The 23,104-nt window shown below is 43.4% G+C and overlaps 2 protein-coding genes across 3 annotated transcripts in view; one reads left to right on the top strand and one right to left on the bottom strand.

The window, feature by feature from the left end:
* Positions 1-23,104, bottom strand: part of LOC132867564 (sodium- and chloride-dependent transporter XTRP3-like) — a 99,735-nt gene that overhangs the window by 46,148 nt on the left and 30,483 nt on the right. The window lies entirely within an intron of this gene.
* Positions 15,239-23,104, top strand: part of ggctb (gamma-glutamylcyclotransferase b) — a 47,474-nt gene continuing 39,608 nt past the window's right edge. The window contains 3 exon segments of the mRNA XM_060900631.1: positions 15,239-15,392; positions 15,539-15,647; positions 15,758-15,809. Of these exon segments, the coding sequence (XP_060756614.1) occupies positions 15,239-15,392; positions 15,539-15,647; positions 15,758-15,809 (315 nt within the window).

Raw genomic sequence — 23,104 nt, 5'->3', positions numbered from 1 at the left:
GAGAGGAACCAGACTCGAAAGGGAACCCATCCTCATTTGGGTGATAACAGATAGCGTGATTTTAAATAACTCGCTTCTATAATGGTGCCCTATAGAGTCACAAGTATAACCACATAACCAGAAAAATCATTATTAGTTTTAAAGTGAGGTCTGTTTTGTTGAAGTCATCAACTATTCATTGATGCTTTGAGCTTCATCATTACAAAGAGCAGATAAATTGATTATTAGGCCTTTTTTCCCCCTCTTCCCCCAAAATATTTATGGGGAGCTCTCTTTTAGGGTTAACGCAAGTTATCAAATTGAGTAGCTGGGTGGTGACATCATTGTTCTGAGACGCAGGAGCTGCCCCGCGGCTAATTTGAGAGCATGCAGGATGTAAACAAACCCACTGTTACCAGGAAACGCAAACTGTACAGGGAGCTGGCCAGACTCCAGGGCTTGGATTCTGGAGTTCAGTGGTGGCAAGTGATGCTGGATGCTGGACAAGGCGTTATTCGGGTCTGCAGGTGCGGCTGCTGGGGCTTAGACTCACGATCTCGGGCGGTGGAGCGACCGAAACTGGGACTGCAGGAGGTGTGGCAGTTTTTGTTTTCGGCAGCTTCCCTAGGAGCAGAGGAGCTGAAAGATCTGTAGCTGGGGGCTCGATGTGGATGCCCACTGCAACAATGCAAACAGTTCTTCGAGGGAAACTCCAACTGGAGCTGATGCTATTTATTAACACTATTTCCAGGAGCCTGGGCACAGGCCACTCATTAATCCTAGAAGGAGAAGACTTCTACTTGCCAAACAAGAGCTCCGGCAAATGGAAATGGTGCTAGCTTGCAAAATGGCTTGCAGAGGAAGCAGCAAAGGTAGGCAGGTTAAAGCAGCTTAAATAAGGTGGTGTAGGGGTGGCATGGTGGTGTAGTGGTTAGCACTGTCACCTCACAGCAAGAAGGTCCTGGGTTCAAGCCCAGTGGCCGATGGGGACCTTTCTGTGTGGAGTTTGTGTGTTCTCCCCGTGTCTGCATGGGTTTCCTCCGGGTGCTCCGGTTTCCCCCACAGTCCAAAAGACATGCAGTTAGGTTAACATGGGACAGCCTTGGGCTGAAGTGCCCAAGAGTGGCGGCACGCACGCATGCAGCAGCTTTGGTCTCCTATGATGAACTAAAAAAAATTTGTTGTACATTTGTGCAGTGACAATAAAGGCATTCTATTCTATGAGAGATTGCCAATAGAATGTACAAAAGGGAATCAGCTGAGCCAACAGCTGATGTGGGCTGGCTTGAGATCAGCTGCAGTCAGCTGATGTAGCTTGGATTGATGGCTGAGCTTGACTTTGTGGCCTGCCAGAACTACACTACACTCAGTATTTACAAGGGAAAAATGGGGGTGGGTGTCAGTGAACCAGAGCACTTTGGTTGGATCAGTGTCATCACACCGCAGATGCCATGGATGAGCTGAGGAAATGCAGTCTTTCCTCCTTGATTGCACAATATAAAAGAATAAAGCATGAAGAGATTTTCAACTGCATTTCCCAGAATGTATTGCAGCTGGGAAGTACGAAATTAATTGTTGCACTTCCTGGATGCAACAGGAGATTAATGTATAAAGCACACAAGCTTGTTTTTTCTTAGCTGTTTATAAATGTATATTTATTGTGCAAGAGCAGGTTCCCGTTACTTCCAGTGTGTGCATTCTTCTCATTGGCCCAAAACTCTGTTACTTTGAAATGGCTGAGCTGAGAGTTATAGGAAATGTGATCTTTCCCTCCTTTATCATGCAATATAAAAGAATGAAACAATAAGACATTTTCTCTTACATTTAATTGAGCAAATGAGAAGAAACCACATGCTGGAAGTCACAGGAACCTGCTCATGCACAATAAATATACATTTATGAATACATTTATGGAACTTCAGGATAGCGCCAGTGAGGAATCTGCCGTGATTACGCCAACCACACTTTCTTTCTTGATTTTTAAAAATTATTCAGCTGATTATTTTTAGTTATTTAGTATGGCAACAATGATTAGATATGATAGAAATACCTTTATTTCTAATGGTCTACAATCTACTTACAGACCGACATTTTTAACTCTGGTCCCCGCCTGGCCAAGGGAGATCTTGAGGGAGAACAAAGGACATGACCCAAAGCAACAACCTTGGGGAAACGAGCCGGTGTCAGGAACAGGCTGTGGGCTCGTGTATAACATGCACCCATGACCAGTATCGCTAGCCAATGTACAATCCATCGAGAACAAGCTTGATGACTTCAGGGCCAGAGTCAAGTTCCAGAGGGACATTTGGAACTGCAACCTTCTGTGCTTTCTCATACCAGGAGAGCTGAAAGGAACGAGTATTATTCCATACCTTTTTCACCAAGTCAATTTGAGGCGTTGGTCTACCCTGCTCTTTAATTTTACTTTTTTCCTTGAAAGGAAGACTGGCAAATGGCTTCGCCAGAATTAAATCAGCAATGCTTGTCATCTGTGCACAGCTTTCTTGCTAGCTGACTAGCCCCCTCAAGTTCAAGTTCAGTCACTCAAATAAATGAAATTTCTGGAACTAAGATAGCAAACTTGACAACACTATATTTACACTTTATTTACAGTGAAAATATATACAAACTAAAAAAGCTGGTAGAAACCATATGTAATGAGTGAAATCGAAATGTAAGATGATCTCTTACAATACACCACAGCACTTGCGAATCCGCATGGGACTGAACTGATGTTGCCAGATACTGCTGACGTTATCCAGCCCAAAATATGTTCAAAACCCGCCAAAATGCACTTAAAACCGCCCAATCTGGCAACACTGTACCGCTGCCTGTCTATAGTTGAAACGAGCTGTCAATCAAAGAAAATATCCGGCTGCTTTCACCAATCACCAGTCTCCTCGCGGAAACTGCCATGTCCCTCCTATGTGAGGCTCGGAGTCCGTGGGCGGGCATTTTCGCAGTATTTGTCCAATAACCGTCTTGCATTTTGAGATTGAAAAGCGCAGAGCTCCCAAATGCCGTTGAAGTCCACCGAGGCTGGGAGTCCATGAGACTCCGTGGGCGGGTATTTTCGCAGTATTTGTCCAATAATCGTCTTGCATTTTGAGATTGACAAGCACATAGCTCCCAATCCACTGAGGCTGCGCTGCATCGCGCTGTCACGAGGGGGAGAAACTCACGCACACATTAGGCGAACTGGGGAAAGTTATAACGGAATGATTTCGCACTGTAGTGGGTTGAGCACATATATTTCTATGATTCTGGATCTGAAATAGCAATGTTATAAGGTCGGCTATAACATAAGCCTAGCGCAATTCATCCTACACCATGTTTGTCATTTTTAGAGGAGGCTGAGCCTCCCTCGTTGTCTTAGAGCAATCGCCCGTGCTCTACACCACTGATTTCAACTACTGCACGGAGACCTGCCACCTCCAGAAATTTTCTGATGACTCTGCAATGGTTGGACGTATTACCGGTGGTGATGAGAGTGAGTACAGGATGGCGGTGGACAACTTTGTCACGTGGAGCAGGAACAACTCAACGTGACAAAGACGAAAGAACTGGTGGTCGATCTGAAGAGAATCAAGGCTCCGGTGAACCCTGTTAACATCCAAGGGGTCAGTGTGGATGTGGTGGAGGAATATAAGTACCTGGGGGTGCACTTGAATTATAAACTGGACTGGTCCAAAAATGTGGACACTCTATACAAAAAGGGCCAGAGCCATCTCTATTTTCTGAGATGGCTGAGGTCCTTCAACATCTGCCAAACGATGCTGCGGATGTTCTATGAGTCTGTGGTGGCCAGCGCCATCCTGTACGCTGTCATCTGCTGGAGCAGCGGCTTGAAGGTGAAGGACACTAACAGACTCAATAAGATCATCAGGAAGGCCGGCCATGTTGTAGGCGTGGAACTGGACTATCTGACAGTGGTGTTGGAGAAGAAGACACTGTTCAAAATAAAAACAAACAAACAAACAAACAAACAAACAAACTTAGACTGTCCTTCCCACCCTCTACATGAGGAGCTGATCAGCCACAGGAGCACTTTCAGTAAACGGCTGATTCTTCCACGCTGCACAACTGAGAGACCCAGGAAATCATTCCTACCTGTTGCTGTCAAGCTGTACAATGCCCCTGTATAACTGTGGTACACTTCTTACCATGTATCCTTAACTCAGGTGCTATACATGTATATAGGAATCATTGTATATAAAATCACTTCATTTTGCTTTTACTTAAGTTACTGAACTTATTTAAATTTATTTTATTTATTCTTTTTTTTAAAGACTATTTTATCTTCTATTTTTAGACACGTTTACTACTTCTTTGATTCAGGAGCTTGGTTGCAAATTTGAATTTCCCTCCAGGGATTAATAAAGTAATTCTGATTCTGATTTTTGTGGGGGACTTTAACAGTGCCAACCTTAAATGCGCACTTCCAACCCTTCACCAGCACATCACCTGTCCCACCAGGGGAAATAAGACACTGAATCACTGTTACACTCCGTTCAGGGACTGTTATATTCACGGACTTATTCCAAATATCAGTGGATCACGGAACACTGCTTTGGCAGTGGAAGGAAGCGAATATCTGTGGTATTTTCAAGAAAGGTGACAAAGCTGCACCTGAAAATTATAGACCCGTCTCACTGACTAGTGTCATTTGTAAAATCCTCGAGCATATTGTGTATTTGCATATAATAGATTACTTAGAGCAATATGATATCCTGGTGGACTCGCAACATAGCATGGTTTTAGGAGTAAACGCTCGACTGAAACACAGCTGATCCTTACTATTGATGATATTGCAAGAACTCTTGATCAGAGGAAATCTGTGCATATGGCCATTCTAGACTTCAGTAAAGCATTCAGTAAGGTGCCCCATGAGAGACTGCTGAAGAAGAAACTTCACTATTATAGGATCAGAAACAATCTTCACCAATGGATCAGCGATTTCCTGACTGATTTTCCAGATACAGAGGGTGGCTTGTGAGAAAAATCTCTCATCTCACAAGGAAGTGCAGTCTGGAGTGCCCCAAGGCACAGTGCTGGGGCCATTATTATTTTTAATATACCATCTATTATCTGCCAAATATTTTGAAAAGTCAAGCCAGACTCTTTGCAGATGACTGTCTTGTCTATACTACTGTGAATGGGGAACATGACATGGATTCTGTCATGGATTCTGTCAACCCACAGTCAATGAAATCAAATCAGTCTTAGCTGAGCAAGTCGCTAACGGTATTTTTTTACTTTCACCATAAATTTTTATTTATATGACTTTGGTCTATAGCTGTCAAAGGCCTCGGCAAGCACTCAGGGCTGGCTGGCTCAGCGGGGCAGCTCAAATGCCAACTTTGCGGTAGAGTTTAACTCTCAAAAATATATAATTTTTTTTAAATTCCCATTTATGCAGCATACCAGAGTCAAGGGTGGAGATACTATCCACTCAGAAATTTATTTAAAAATAAAGGTTCTGCGTATCTCCTTTAAAGTCTTGGGAGTCATGGCAGAATACATGGAAAATGGGTTTTAATCCATGTAAATGTTCAGTCATGGTAATTTCATCTAAGAGAAATCCTCCTCAGTGAGAGTACTCCTTCTGTGGTCAAGTTCTGCACCAGCCAAGCTCTCATCCATGCTTGGGGGTCCAGCTGGATAGTAAACTCAATTATAGGGAGCATGTGAAAAACACAATTTGTAAAGCAAACCATACTCTTGGCTTCTTGAGACAAAATCTCTGGTTTTGTCCAAAGGAGGTGAAAGAAACAACGTATACAACCTTGGTGCATCCTGTATTAGAATACGCTTGCTGTGCTTGGGATCCATACAGAATAGGCCTCATAAATAACGTGGAACATGTCCAGCGGAAAGCAGCACACTTCTGCATGGGAGACTACAGTAAAAGATAGCAGCGTCACACAGATGTTAGCCAAACTTGGGTGGGATACACTGGCCAACAGAAGAGAAAAATGTCATTTAGTCATGTTATACAAGCTTCAGAAGGGAATGGTGGGCATTGATCAAAACAAGTTCATAAAATATTCAATGGCAACTGGCACAAGAAGACATCAGCTTCACATCGATATTCCATTTGCAAAGAAAGACAGTTATAAGAACTCTTTTTTTTTTCTGAGAACATGCCGAGCCTAGAATGCTCTTGATCATATCATTGTTTCTGCCCCATCACTAGAGAGTTTTAAAGGAACACTGTAGCATACATTAAAGTCTCCAAAGTTAGTGACATGTGGATACCCACCCTGCTGACTTCAACTTCAGAAGGTTCAGAAGGTTACAAGGCAAAGTCCCAGCCATTGTTTGGGAAATTGGACCATGCCGCCATTTTCCTCATTCCTGTTTACAAACAAAGGCTGAAACAGGAAGCCCCAGTTTTGAGGGAGGTTGCTCGCTGGATGGGCCTATCAGAAGCTGTCCTGCAGGATGCCTTGGATAATGCAGATTGGGACGCATTCCGGCGCAGCTCCGATGACATCGACATGTTTGTGGAAGCGGTTATGGGATTCATTGGGAAACTAGTGGATGATACAGTTCACAAAACTACCATCAGGGCATTTCCCAACCAGAAGCCATGGGTGAACAAAACCATCCGCGACGCTCTGAGATCGCACGCCGCCGCCTATAAGGTAGGACTTGCTACCAGAAATATAAACCAAAACAAAGCTGCATCTTACAACATGTACAGAGCAGTGAAGGAGGCAAACCAGAATTATGGGTGCAAACTGGAGTCACAGCTACAACAAAGTGACCATTACAGCCTCTGAAAGGGACTCAGGACAATAACGGACTACAAAAAAAAGCATCCTCCACAATGATGCATGCAGACGCATCACTGGCAGATGAGCTGAACACGTTTTATGCTCGCTTCAAGGCTGCAGCTAATGCTACTGTAAATAGTAGCATGAATAGCGACATGCACACAGGGAGTGTCGGTGAGGGAGTCACTTTCGTCATTATAGAACATACCGTAAGGAATGCCTTCAAGAGAGGGAACACCAGGAAGGCAACAGGACCAAGTGGCATCTCAAGTAGGGTCCTGAGAGCCTGTGTAGACCAGCTAGCACTGGTGTTCACGGAGATCTTCAACCTCTTCCTGGCTCAGGCAGTGATTGCCAGGTGCATCAAGCAGTCCATTATTATTTCTGTCCTGAAGAAACAACAGCCCACTTGTCCTAGTGATTACTGTCCAGTAGCACTTACCTCAGTTGTGATGATGTGCTTTGAAAGACTGGTCAGAGACCATCACCCCCTCACTTCCTGCAAGCTTGGACCCACTACAGTTTGCTTACCGCTCTAATCATTCTACTGACGACGCCATCACATATCTCCTGCATATAACTCTAAGCCACCTTGACTCCAGGAAGAGGAATTATGTTAACATGCTGTTTGTGGACTATAGCGCAGTATTCAATACAATAATTCCCTCAAAGCTCTTCATGAAATTGAAGGAACTGGGACTCGCCCCATTATTGTGTCAGTGGATCCTCAACTTCCTTTCAGATAGCTCACAAGCAGTAAGGGTGGAGAAACATGTCTCCCCACCAATCACCCTCAGCACTGAAGACCCCCAGGGCTGTGTTCTGAGCCCCCTGCTGTACTCTCTGTACACATGTGTACAGTCATATAGTGTTTAAGTCTAGGCTGAAAACATATCTGTTTAGTCAAGCCTTGTGTTAATGGTGGTTATGAGGTAAAGGTGTAGATCTGGAAGATCCTCAGACAGTGTTTTGGTAAACTGGGATGTATGGATGCTGTCAGTCCCCCACTCGCTTGCTCACTCGAGTTTGTTGACGGTGTAGTGGCTGGCTGCTTTCTGTCCCAGGGCTCCATCATGCCTGTGTTACCTTCTGGCTCTCCCCTCTTAGTTATGCTGTCATAGTTAGTTTTGCCGAAGTCCCTGCTTGCACTCAGCGCAATATGTATACTGTTCCTACTTATTCAGGTGACATTGCTCACAATGCTTTTATTGGGCATAACTAACAACCTGTGTTTTCTCTCTCTTCTCCCCCCCAAATCTGTCCCTCTGAGTTACAGGTCAGTCCTGGGATCGAGATGCTGACCTCTTCTGCTCCTCGGACCTGCCTGATCCATCCTGGTGCCCTGTGTCTGGTTGGAGTCTCATCACATCGCTCCTGTGGAGGACGGCCCCATGTAGACAGTTGAAAGTCACACCTGGAGGACGCTCTGGACACTTACAGCAATGCTTTTATGGCTGAGGACTACAGTTGACTTGCTAACTTTAGGACTGCAGTTGTCATGAACAGTTTTGCACTCAAGTTTCCATCAGTGAAGAGTTTATAACATCAACGAAACTGACTTCATGTTAAAACTGTTAATGTTATAGCCATGTTGTCTGTTGTTGCCCAAATGAGGATGGGTTCCCTTTTGAGTCTGGTTCCTCTCGAGGTTTCTTCCTCATGTCGTCTGAGGGAGTTTTTCCTTGTCACCGTCGCCACAGGCTTGCTCATTGGGGATAGATTAGGGATAAAATTAGCTCATGTTTTAAGTCATTCAAATTCTGTAAAGCTGCTTTGCAACAATGTTTATTGTTAAAAGCACTATACAAATAAACTTGACTTGACTGCACAGCCTCATCAGACTCCGCCACCATTGTCAATTTTGCTGATGGCACTGTTGTGGTAGGCCTGACCTCAGATAAAAATGAGGAGGCCTACCTGGAGGAGGTCAGAAACCTGGAGAACTGGTGCCAGGACAACAGCCTCCTTTTAAACATCATCAGGACAAAGGAGCTGATCATGGACTTCTGTACAAAGCAAGTGAGGAACTACAAGCCCCTCTACATCAAAAGGACTCCAGTGGAGAGAGTGGATAGTTTTCAGTACCTGGGCATTCACATCACACAATACCTGTCATGGTCCTGCCACATCAACACCCTGGTTAAGAAAGCCCACCAGCGTCTGTTTCACCTAAGACAGCTCAGAGATTTCCATCTACCACTGAGGGTGTTGGGGAACTTTTACTCCTGCACCATCGAGAGCATCCTGACAGGAAATATTTTCACCTGGTTTGGGAACTGCACCAAGTAGGACAGACAGGCTGTCGAGAGAGTGGTGTGATCAGCCAAGCGCATCATCCGCACCAAGCTCCCTGACCTTCAATCGATCTACAGCAAGCGATGCTGGACCAAAGCCAGGAAGCTAATGAAGGACCTCAGCCATCCCAACCATGAAGTCTTCTCTCTGTTGAGGTCCAGGAAGTGATTTCGCTCCCTTAAGGCCAACATGGAGAGAATGAGAAGGAGCTTCTTCCCTCAGGCCATTTGGATTCTTAACCAGGAAAATACCCAAGTCTTGTCACCACTCCCCCACCCCGTCTCCTTCACCTCTTTGTGCAATTTCATTAGGCTGCAAATATATATATTTCAATTGCAAATGCATCTCATTTTAATGCAATATTATATATTTTCTAGGGCTGTCAAACGATTAAAAAAATTAATCACGATTAATCTCAGAATTTCATATAGTTAATCGCGATTAATCGCATTTTTTTAAATCTATGTAAATGAATAAGGCTTTTAAAGTGAAATGTTACAATTAAAATGGTGAACACATTTTATGTTAAAAGTACTTGTTAAAAACTGCTGGGACAAGAAAAAATGGTAAGGGAGTTTATTCACTCATATACTAGGCAGTACTGAACACACAAAACACAAAATTGGATTTTGTGATGGATTAGGGAGCTGTAGTCTCAAATATAAAACATGTAGTCACATACTACTGTGTCTCAGTTCAGACATGTGTGACAAAAGAAAATAAAAATGAAATAAAACTTCAATTGTGCTGGAGTTGTATTCAGTCACAGCCTATAGGACTTCACAGTGCTGTGCAAACAAAAATAAATTGCAGTTGGACTTCAATAAAGACATTTAGTGTCATATCGCAGTGCTACAGCATACTCAAATCTCACTTTGCAAAAGTATAAGTGCATGCCAAAACCAACTCAATCACCATAGACATATAAACATAGACGCCGCATTGAGCTGGTGGCCCCGTTGCTGGGATACGTCAGAGTGTCCGCCATATTGGATGTGGCAAATCTTCCCCGTAAACCAATGCAAGTAAATGGACTGAACTTCATAAAGCCCCTTTCTACAATAATATTTAACTCGATGCCTTTTATAACTTTTTATATAACTTTTAATGTGATGGTTATAAACATACATGTCAACCTTTGGTCAATCAAACCTGTATAACCAACCTCCAAAATCCGTATTTCCCTTATAAAATCAGTATAAGATGCAAATTAAAATAATTTACCTAAAATTTGAATGATAATTAACAATGATATATCCCAGTTACTTTTTATTCAATATTAATAACAATAAACCTTCAGAACAAATACAAAGCTCCAATGTTTGAAAAAACACAAAGTGTTATCAGCGTAGTTACGAAGGAAATACTTCGTTGTTTGGAGACAGGTTTCACCGAGCGGCTATTATGCGCGAGACTTCATATTAGCCACAAAGTCAGAAAAATCTGTTCGTAAAATTACGTTATAATGACCAAATACAATGAAAAGTATTTTTCCAGTCACACCTGTGAAAGGTAATCCCATGTGACCTCGTTTGGACGGTAAACCTGTTGGTACAGTTAAACGCAGCACATGAATGAGGCATCTTTATTCTCGGCTACTGTCTAGACGCTATACCAGAGACGGTTGAAGAATCTCCACTTTGCCACATCCAATATGGCGGCGAGGATGACGTATGATTCTACGCAGAAGGCGGCGTCTATGTCTATGCTCAATCACACTCTACTTTTGAAATGAAACTTCCCGTTTAACAGACCTTTCTCCATCACTCACACTTACTCTTATTGAAGCAGCGCGCGACAAGCCTCAACAGGAACTACGGGTGGCTCGCAGGGCCAAATTAGAATTTGCGTTAACGGCACTATTTTTTTTAATCGCGATAAATTGAGATCGCGTTAACCCGTTATTATCGCGTTAACTTCGACAGCCCTAATATTTTTCCATTCTGTATATATTCTGCAGAGTATTCTATCACATTTTATTTTTACTCCATTTATTACATTCTATTTTACTCTTTCTTTTTACTATTTTACCTTTTTTACCCATCTATACTACTTATGGAGCATTGCACTAAGCATTTCATTGCATGTCGTACTACATATAATTGTGTATGTAATTTTGACTCCGAGAAATGTAAGCAATTTCTGAGCAATCTGGATTTGCCCACGTTAGGGGAGCAGGAAGCAACAGATCTGGGTCGTCCCATATCCTTAAAGGAGCTGGAGACTGCGCTTGTGATGACAAATAAAGGGAAATTGCCGGGCCCAGACAGCATACCGCCAGAGCTCTTGCTACACTTCTGGGATATTCTGGGACCAGTTTTGTTGGGGTCGATCAGATCAGCAGTTGAAAAAGGCTCTTTCCCTGCTCACACTAACACCGCCTTGATTGCGCTAATCCCTAAAAAGGGGAAAGACAAAACTGATTGCTCCAATTACAGACCGATTTCGTTAATTGACTTGGACAAAAAGCTGTACTCTAAGGTGCTAGCATTACGTTTAAAGAGATACATGGACAAACTAATCTATAAGGATCAGACTGGCTTCATGAAAGGCGTCTAGCAGAGGACAATATTTGACGTCTAATACACGTAATTCATGAAACTCAACAGTTAAAGACTCCATGCGCGATATTGTCACTTGATGCCGAAAAGGCCTTTGACAGGCTCGAGTGGCAGTATCTGTGGGCAGTCTTGGAGAGATTTGGCCTAGGGAGAGGGTTTGTCAACATGATTTGTGTTTTATATGCTAACCCCACCGCCATGGTGTCCACGAACGGCTTACACTTGAGCCCCTTTTCCATCTTTCATGGGACTCGACAGGGATGCGGCCTCTCGCCAAGTTTCTTTATTCTTTTGTTAGAACCACTAGCCCATCATTTGAGGGAGAACCAGGTTATTGGCCCCATTCGGATTAAAACCTGGTTGCATGCCATATCGGCCTTCGCTGATGACATACTTATCTACTTATTGGATATTGAAAAGTCAATACCTTCGCTGCTAGCCACTTTTGAAGAGTTCAGGATGTTGTCCGGCTACAAGATCAACTGGACGAAGTCAACTCTGATGCCCCTGAATGAACCCGCAAAAGCGGTAGTTTTGCCTTATGATATTCCCATTAATACAAGAATCACATACTTGGGCATCCAGATTCAGCCTTCACTGCATAATATAGTAAAAACAAATTATGAGAACATCTTTAAGGAGGTGGAATGTGACATAGCTATATGGACTAAATTACCAGCTTCACTGCAAACAAGAATTGCCTCCATCAAAATGAACGTGCTGCCTCGCCTCAACTTTGTTAGCATGATGATTCCGTTCCCTCCTCCGGCAGGATATTGGAAAAAAAGAGTTGACTCTCTGCTACGAAAATATATCTGGAATAGTGGGCATCCCAAAATTTAATTCTCCACCTTACAGTGAGCAAAGCAAGAAGGTGGGCTGGCCTTCCCAAATTTTATGAGGTATCACCAGGCCTTTCAGCTACGCCCGCTTAAGACATGGCTTGACCACTCCTCTCAGGTAGCCTGGAGAGATATAGAAGATGCACTAGTGCTTCCATACAAACTTAAAGGGGTCTTATTTTCTGGACTAACTATCAGCCAATGCATGTTGCACTTTGGGCCTGTTATTACAAACTCAATAAGAAATTTTAAGGTGGTTGAGAAGAGTTTGGGGGGAATTGGAAATGGCATCTGAATACGTAGTGAAAATTCATTATGTCTGATAATTATAACTATTCTTTTAAGTTCGTTTCTTAAGACACGTATTTTTAAGTATGTTACCTCGCTTGTTGACAGTTTTGGCGAACACTTCCGCCTTCTTCAAAACAGTCACCAGATGTCGAGTGGTGACGTGCCTTATCAGCTGATGTTACTCTATGGAGGTGTGAACGTCCCGCCCAATTTGACAGGTAGTCCACGCCTCCATAGAGTAACATCAGCTGATAAGGCACGTCACCACTCGACATCTGGTGACTGTTTTGAAGAAGGCGGAAGTGTTCGCCGAAACTGTCAACAAGCGAGGTAACATACTTAAAAATACGTGTCTTAAGAAACGAACTTAAAAGAATAGGCATCTGAATACTCCACTGTGGGGGAACAAGAATATTATCTCAGGGAATTAGCTGTTTGAATCAGCATCATGGTCCTCAAAGGGAGTGTACAATCTTGGAGATGTATTTGACCCAGGGGGTATGCTTAGCTTTCAGACATTGTGTTCTCTTTTTAATCTGCCAACGACTTCTCACTTTTTGTACCTCCAACTACAGTTGGCTCTTCGCGCCTATGGTGTGCAGACTAACTCTAAGCTGCAGACACATCCTATCGTAGCCTGGCTATCCACAACAAGCACTAGAGGACTCGTATCAGTTGTGTATTCATGACTTCAAACACACACACTGAAAGAGCTACCCTGGCCATGGCATGGTCTAGAGACTTGGCTGTTGCGGAGGAGGATATAAACTGGAAAAATGTCTGGGAGAACACATTGCACGCGTCCAAGAACCCCAATCACCAGTTGATTCACTATAAGTTGTGTCAGAAGGCCTATCTGACACCACTTTTGAGATTTCATATGAAGCTGTCAACCAGTCCGAACTGTGACTTGTGCTCCCTAAACACACCGGGAACATATGGGACTGCCCAGAGGTTTATGGCTTTTGGAGGAAGGTAACAGTGACTTTATCCAATATGATTGATAAACCTGTACCTCTGGAGCCAACTCTCCTTTTGCTCAATGACTATTCACATTTGGGGCTGACTGAGAAACAACACAAGGTTTGGTTGGCTGGCTTGACAGCTGCCAAAAAACTGGTAGTACAACGTTGGCTACCCCCTCACAAATTGTACGCTAGGAAATGGCTGGAATACTTTCAGGATGTGGTTATGTTAGAAATGTCTACAGCACGGGTGAACAAAGCCAAAAGTTCTACACTGGACTCATGGAAGAGAGCCGCTTTGGCTATAACGGACCTGCTCAATTCAGAATAAAGAATAAAGGGGTGGGAGGAGGGAGGGGGGATGCTGTCAGGGGGAGGGGTATGTTAAAGATATTTGCACTGTTTGACCTTGTTAGATGAAATTATAATTTCAAAAAAAACAGTTGTTCACAAAAAAAAAAAAAAGAATGCACTCTGCGCACTTAAAGTTTTTTTCTGATGTTCCTGCACACCGGGACACTTTTTCACCCAGACGATATTCAAGCGCATGTCAGGAGGAGCAGACTCCCTTTGTTTACACTCAGGAGGAACTCCTACCATGGAGAATGGTGACTGCCCCAGGGGAATACCAACAACATATTCCAGGTGTAATAAGGAGGAAATAACATGGCTGCAGAGCAGGGATTAAACGGCTAATGAAGAAGTGGAGATACTAGCCGCATCCACCGTTACGGGAAATGCGAGGTCGCTAGTGAATAAGACAGATTAATTAATGGCACTGGTGAGGAGTCAGAGGGAATTGTGGGAGTGCAGTATTACATGTTTTATGGAGACATAGCTCCACAAAGATATCCCAGACTACAACTCCACCATCACCAGCTATGAGACAATATGGGAAGACAGAGACTGACGGATGAACAGTAAAAAAGAAAGAAGGGTGGCTTACTGTTCTTGTTAACAATAGATTGTGTAACCTTGGCATATTACTCTCAAGGAAAGGGTCTGCAGCCTGGACATCAAACTTTTAGCAAGTGGGCCCATGTCCCTATTACTTGCCAAAGGAATTCTCACATTATGACGATTGTTGTTTATGTTTTGCCATCAGACAAAGCGACCACAGTGTGTGACATCATATACTCCGTCACAGTAGAGCTCCAGGTCACAGCACCCCAGCACTTTCATTGTGATATCTGGAGACTTCAGCCATATGATCCTCTCCTCCACAAATGACTAACTTCACACAGTTGGTTGACTGTCCAACCAGAGACAATAGAAGCCTGAATTTACTATATGCCAACATTAAGGACACAAACAACTCCACAGCCCTCCCCCCACTTGCCAGATCAAATCACAACCTGGTCCACTTCTCACCCCAGTATAAGCCTCTAGTCCAGCAGCAACCTGCATCCACCAAGATAATCAGGAGATGATCACAGGATGCAATTGAGGCTCTGAGGGGCTGTTTTGAGTCAATGGACTGGAAGGTTCTGACCTCATTTCCAAAATATCTTCAACTTGAGCCTGAGATGTGGAAGGGTGCCCACACTCTGAAAAACATCATGCCTGGTCACTGTGGCCAAGAAGGGGCACCTGAAGGTCTTAAATGTCTACAGACCAGTGGCATTAACATCACGCAAGAAAACCCTGGAGAGGTTGGTCCTCTCCCACCTCAGATCCCTGGTCAGACCCCTTTGAATCCCCCTGCAGTTTGCTTACCAGGAACGCATCAGAATGGAGGATGTCATCATTTACCTGCTACATAGAGCCTACGCTCATTTTGACAAGGCTCGGTGCACTGAGTGTGTCATGCTTTTTGACTTCTCTAGGTGCCTTCAATACCATACAGCCTGTACTGATGGGAGACAATCTCTGGTATATGCAGTTGGGTGATCCATTTGGGACCTGGATAACAAACTACCTCAACAACGGACCACAGTATGCAAGACTAGGGAGCAGTTTGTCAGAGACAGTGTTGAGCAGCACAGGGGCCCCCAAGTGACTGCCCTCTGTCCCTTCCTGTTCACCCTGTACATCTGTGACTTCAGGTACAACTTGGAGTCATGTCACCTTCAGAAGTTCTCTGATGACACCACCCTTGTGGGGTGCATCAATGGGCAATAGGAGGCAGAATACAGCGGACTGGTGAACAGGTAACCCTTCCTGTGGAAGAAGATAACCTGAGGACTGGTAACCCTTCCTGCAGAGACTACGATCCTTCAATTTCTGCAACAAGATCATTCAGTGGTGTCCAGTGCCATTATCACACTGTAAATAGTAATAATTTTACTCCTTTTCCATTTTGTAGCATCTTTTTAATGTACTATGTATATAATCATTGCATAACAGACAATAACTTTTCTATCCATCTCATCATCCACATTTGTACATAATTGTATAACTGCTGCACAATATAGAATTGACAGATGCAACCTGTCTATTTTATTTTATTCTTGTGTTGATCTTGACTTGTGCTGGACAGTGTTGTTGTGACACTCAAATGTCCCTGTATTAATGCTACATGAACAATACGTTGCGTTATTAAATGCTACACTAACACCATACTAACACCAAATAACACTTTTGTCACATTATTAATGCTACATTAACACTACACTAACACTCCATTATCACTTTACATTTTAAGTATATTATGCATAAGACTGTTATTATTATTCCCCTGATGTCACAACAATCAATCAGGCAGTGCACAGTAAACTGATTTACCTCATCTCATCTCATCTCATTATCTCTAGCCGCTTTATCCTTCTACAGGGTCGCAGGCAAGCTGGAGCCTATCCCAGCTAACTATGGGCGAAAGGCGGGGTACACCCTGGACAAGTCGCCAGGTCATCACAGGGCTGACACAGACACAGACAACCATTCACACTCACATTCACACCTATGGTCAATTTAGAGTCACCAGTTAACCTAACCTGCATGTCTTTGGACTGTGGGGGAAACCGGAGCACCTGGAGGAAACCCACGCGGACACGGGGAGAACATGCAAACTCCACACAGAAAGGCCCTCGCCGGCCCCGGGGCTCGAACCCAGGACCTTCTTGCTGTGAGGCGACAGCGCTAACCACTACACCACCGTGCCGCCCCTGATTTACCTTTACATAATTTTTTACTTGGTAAACTTGATTTTACACACACACCCACAGACCCTTCTACCTACCGAGGGAGTTTACATCGATTCTGCTTGCCGCTGTTTACATCCCTCCCACCGCTAACACCATTAGGAGCGAGGCACTCTGTGAACTCTACCAGGCCATCAGTGAACAACAGACAGCGCACCCAGACGGATTCCTCATCACAGCAGGTGACTTCAATCACACAGATTTAAAGGTTTTTCTGCCCAAATTACATCAGCATGTGGACTTTCCAACAAGAGGTGACAACTTACTGGACTTGGTGTACACAACTCACAAAGGAGCTTACAAGGCCTCCCTCCTCCCCCACCTGGGTCTCTCTGATCACATTACCATCATGCTGAGGCCTCCATATAGACCCAGAGTGAGAGCCATCAGACCAACACAAAAGGAGGTACGTGTGTGGCCAGAGGGGGCCTCCTATGCTTTGAAAGACTGTTTTAGCACTACACACTGGGACATTTTCAAAGAAGCAGCCACTTACAATGACCACATAGACTTAGAGGAATACACTGAGGCAGTCGCATCATACACTGCTAAATGCACTGATGTCACTCACTGCAAAACCATCACTGTTCGTGCTAATCAGAAGCCTTGGCTGACAGGAGAGGTTCACAGGCTCCTGCGGGCTCGAGACGCAGCCTTTAGGGCTGGTGACACCGCAGGTCTAACAACAGCCAGAGCCAACCTGTCCCACGACATCAAGGAGGCAAAACATCAGTACAGCAATAAAATATCTGACATTTCAGCAACACCAGAGATACACAGTCTCTCTGGCATGGCATTCAAACTCTCACAAACTACAAACCCCCACCATGGACCTGTGAGAGTGACATCACATTAGCTCAGCCTTTAGGAGCACCAGCAGCTTTAGTCAGGTGTATACCGGGAGCCAGAGTGCCAGACATAGCAGGTAATCTTCGGGTCCTAGGCAAGCACAGGTTCTCAAAGATAGTTATCCATGCAGGAGCTAATGATATACGCCTTTGTCAGTCTGAGGTTACTAAGAGTAACTTTGTAGAGGTGTTTAAATTAGCGAAGGCGATGTCCGATGCTGTAGTATGCTCTGGCCCCATCCCAACACGGCATGGCGATGTAGCTTACAGCAGGTTATGGTCGCTGAACTGCTGGCTGTCCAGGTGGTGCTCTGACAACAGTGTGGGCTTTATAGATAATTGGGCTAATTTTGAGGGCACTGCTGGCCTGTTAGGGCGGGACGGTATCCATCCCACTCGGGAAGGCGCTGCTCTCATTTCCTGCAGCATAGGTCAGAGTCTCAGAACAGGCCTAGTTAATTTCTGACAATCCAGAGCCAAGGCCAGGGAGCAGACGAACAGGCTAAACCGACTATCTGCTAGCTGCACAGAGTCGTCACTCAGGGTCCACTACATCGAGACTGTGTCTGTTCCCCGAGCTCAACAAAAAGGTAGAAATATTCAGAGAGTTTGTTCCAGTAACCTAATCAATATAAAATTAGATCATACTGACTGTACAGCTGCTGCCAGCACTTTGATCTAAAGGTGGGGCTATTAAATATTAGATCTCTTACATTTAAAGCGCTAATGGTTAATGAACTCATTACTGATCAGGAGTTTAATGTACTTTGTTTAACTGAAACATGGATTAAGACAAATGAATATATAGCATTAAATGAAGCGAGTCCTCCTGGATACAGTTATATACACCAGCCTCGTCTAACTGGCAGAGGAGGAGGCGTCACGGTTATTTATAACGATTATCTAGGTGTAACACACAAACCTGGTTATAAATTTAATACATTTGAAGTTCTTCATACTCATATAATGTATGTAGCCTCGAAAAATAAGTCTACCCAGTTAATTGCGTTACTTATTATTTACAGGCCCCCGGGGCCATATTCTGGGTTTCTTTCTGAATTTGCAGATTTTATCTCAGATCTGGTTATTTCCTTAGACAAAGCTTTAGTTGTCGGAGATTTTAATATTCACTTTGATAACCCAGAAGACCCTTTAAAAACAGCATTTGTGTCCATTTTAGATTCAGTAGGGATTAATCAGAGTGTCATAGGACCGACCCATAATGGTGGTCACACCCTCGATCTAATACTAACATTCGGGTTAAACATGGAAAATATAGTCACACTTCCACAGTCTGAAGTTATCTCAGATCATTATCTCATCTCATTCAAACTATGTCTGAGTAATAATATATGCACCTCACCACGCTACTGTATTAAACGTACATTCGCGTCAACTACTGCACAGAGCTTTATAAATGATCTCCCAGAGTTATCAACTTTGATTGGGTCACTGTCAGCCCCTGCAGAACTCGATCAGGCAACTGAATGCTTAGAGTCAACGTTCTGCCATACCTGAGATTATATAGATCCTCTTAAAAGGAAAATGGTCAGACAAAAAATTAGCACCCTGGTATAATGATGACACTCGCACATTAAAACAGACCACTCGAAAATTAGAACATAAATGGCGTCAAACAAAATTGGTAGTGTTCAAATTAGCGTGGAAGGAGAGCTTCCTGAAGTATAGAAAAGCTCTTAGTGCTGCGAGATCAACATATCTCTCCTCCCTAATAGAAGATAACAAAAATAATCCTAGATTCCTATTTAATAGTGTAGCAAAATTAACCAGGAATAAGTCCACTATAGACACATGCACACCTGCAGTATGGAGTAGCAACAATTTCATGAATTTTTTTAATGACAAAATTGAGAATATCCGACAAAAAATTCAAACTACTAATTTAAAGGTCAGACAATGTAAGTGACCCTGTAGTTAACAATATAACTGTATCAGATCATCAATTAGAATGTTTTACTCCCCTAAAATAAACTGAATTACTTTCATTAATCTCGGCATCAAAAGCCTCAACTTGCGTACTAGATCCCTTACCTACACGTCTATTCAAACAGATAATACTTGAAGTCATTGAACCACTTCTAAAAATAATAAATTCTTCTCTTACGATCGGCGATGTACCCAAATCCTTTAAACCAGCAGTTATCAAACCCCTGATTAAAAAACCTGACCTTGATCCCTGTCAGCTGTCCAATTATCGGCCAATATCAAACCTCCCCTTTATCTCCAAGATCCTTGAAAAAGCTGTGGCACAGCAGTTATGCTCATATTTACATAGGAATAACATCCATGAAATGTATCAGTCAGGATTTAGACCTCATCATAGCACAGAGACAGCTCTGGTTAAAGTAGTAAACGACCTACTGTTGGCGTCTGATCAGGGCTGTGTCTCGCTGCTTGTGTTGCTTGACCTTAGTGCAGCATTTGATACCATTGATCATTCCATTCTTCTGGATTGACTAGAAAATCAAATCAAATCAAGTTTATTTGTATAGCGCTTTTAACAATAAACATTGTCGCAAAGCAGCTTTACAGAATTTGAACGACTTAAAACATGAGCTAATTTTATCCCTAATCTATCCCCAATGAGCAAGCCTGTGGCGACGGTGGCAAGGAAAAACTCCCTCAGACAACATGAGGAAGAAACCTTGAGAGGAACCAGACTCAAAAGGGAACCCATCCTCATTTGGGCAACAACAGACAGCCTGACTATAATATTAACAGTTTTAACAGGTATAACCCTCAACTGTCCTCATGGGGCCGTCCTTCACAGGAGCGGTGCGATAAAACTCTGACCAGACACAGGGCACGAGGATGGATCAAGCAGGTCCGAGGAGCAGAAGAGGCCAGCATCTCAATCCCAGGATCAACATGTAACTCAGAGGGACAGATTGGGGGGGGGGGGGGGGGGGGGGGGGGAAGAGAAAGAAAACACGTTGTTAGGTATGCCCTAAAAATGACAAGTATTAAATCTGTGTGGTAGGCTCACAGAGACGAGAGTCTTTACATCAGGCATAACACACAACAATGGCATGTTAATATGGTAAAATATATCTAAAATATATCATGACCTGCTCTGGCTGGATGCTTGATTGGGTGATGGGAGCACACTCCTCAGCAATGATGAGATGCAGATGGGACCCTTAGGGCTGGCCAAGACAATTCAGTTACATTTCACCGGGTCTGGGACATGCGACAGAAGTCTGACGGCCGATTCCCTGCAGGCTACGATAGCCAGTCGAGGTCTCCACCGTCTCCACCAAAAGATTTCCTGTTGACTCCATGTAACTCAGAGGGACAGATTTGGGGTGGGGGGGAGGGAAAGAAAACACAGGTGGTTAGGTATGCCCAGTGTCACCTGAATAAGTAGGAACAGTATACATATTGCACCGAGTACAAGCAGGGACTCCGGCAACTAACTATGACAGCATAAATAAAAGGAGAGAGCCAGAAGGTAACACAGGCATGAGGGGCCCCGGGACATAAAGCAGCCAGCCACTGCACCGTCAACAAACTCGAGTGAGCAAGCGAGTGGGGACTGACAGCATCCATACATCCCAGTTTACCAAAACACTGTCTGAGGACCCTCCAGATCTACACCTTTACCTCATAAACACCATTAACAAAAGGCTTGACTAAAGAGATATGTTTTCAGCCTAGACTTAAATGCTGAGACTGTGTCTGATTCCCGAACATTACTTGGAAGGCTGTTCCATAACAGTGGGGCTTTGTAAGAAAAGGCTCTGCCCCCTGATGTAGCCTTCACTATACGAGGTACCAGCAGATAGCCTGCACCTTTTGATCTAAGTAGGCGTGGCGGGTCATAAAGGAGCAGAAGTTCACTCAGGTACTGTGGTGTGAGACCACTTAGTGCTTTAAAGGTCAATAGTAGTATTTTATAATCAATACGAAATTTGATTGGGAGCCAATGCAGTGTGGATAAGACAGGCGTGATGCGGTCATATTTTCTAGTTCTAGTAAGGACTCTTGCTGCTGCATTTTGAACTAACTGGAGCTTGTTTATGCACTTATTGGGACATCCAGAAAGTAAGGCATTACAATAATCCAACCTGGAGGGAACGAAAGCATGGACTAGTTTTTCTGCATCATGCAATGACATTAAATTTCTTATCTTTGCAATATTTCTGAGATGAAAGAAAGCTATCCGGGTGACGTTATCAATGTGAGTTTCGAATGAAAGACTGGGGTCAATAATCACTCCGAGGTCTTTTACTGCTGCACGTGAAGAAACAGAAAGGCCATCCAGAGTCACTGTGTAATCAGAAAACTTACTTCTAGCTGTATGTGGTCCGAGTACAAGTACTTCAGTCTTGTCAGAGTTAAGCAGAAGGAAATTAATAAGCATCCAGTGTCTAATGTCCTTAACACATTCCTCAATTCTATTAAGCTGGTGTCTCTCATCAGGTTTTGCAGAGACATACAACTGTGTGTCATCAGCATAACAGTGGAAACTAATACAATGTTTACGAATAATATCGCCCAGAGGTAACATATATAGAGAAAAAAGCAGTGGACCCAAGACAGAACCTTGTGGAACACCAAACTTTACCTCGGTACGTCTAGAAATATCACCATTTATATCAACATACTGATAACGATCAGTTAGATAAGACCTGAGCCAGGAGAGGGCCATTCCCTTAACTCCCACAACATTTTCTAGTCTATCCAGAAGAATGGAATGATCAATGGTATCAAATGCTGCACTAAGGTCAAGCAACACAAGTAGCGAGACACAGCCCTGATCAGACGCCAACAGTAGGTCGTTTACTACTTTAACCAGTGCTGTCTCTGTGCTATGATGAGGTCTAAAATCTTAATGATACATTTCATGGATGTTATTCCTATGTAAATATGAGCATAACTGCTGTGCCACAGCTTTTTCAAGAATCTTGGAGATAAACGGGAGGTTTGATATTGGCCGATAATTGGACAGCTGACAGGGATCAAGGTCAGGTTTTTTAATCAGGGGTTTGATAACTGCTAGTTTAAAGGATTTGGGTACATAGCCAATCATAAGAGAAGAATTTATTATTTTTAGAAGCGGTTCAATTACTCCAGGCATTATCTGTTTGAATAGATGTGTAGGTAAGGGATCTAGTACGCAAGTTGAGGCTTTTGATGTAGAGATTAATGAAAGTAATTCAGTTTCTTTTAGGGGAGTAAAACATTCTAACTGATGATCTGATACAGTTATATTGTTAACTACAAGGTCACTTTCATTGTCTAACCTTAAATTAGTAGTTTGAATTTTTTGTCGGATATTCTCAATTTTGTCATTAAAAAAATTCATGAAGTCGTTGCTACTACATACTGCAGGTGTGCATGTGTCTATAGTGGACTTATTCCTGGTTAATTTTGCTACAGT

The sequence above is a fragment of the Neoarius graeffei genome, chromosome 19 (assembly GCF_027579695.1).
Source record: "Neoarius graeffei isolate fNeoGra1 chromosome 19, fNeoGra1.pri, whole genome shotgun sequence".
Taxonomy (NCBI): domain Eukaryota; kingdom Metazoa; phylum Chordata; class Actinopteri; order Siluriformes; family Ariidae; genus Neoarius; species Neoarius graeffei.
Note: the sequence above shows the minus strand (reverse complement) of the source record. Positions and strands in the feature narration are given on the sequence as shown.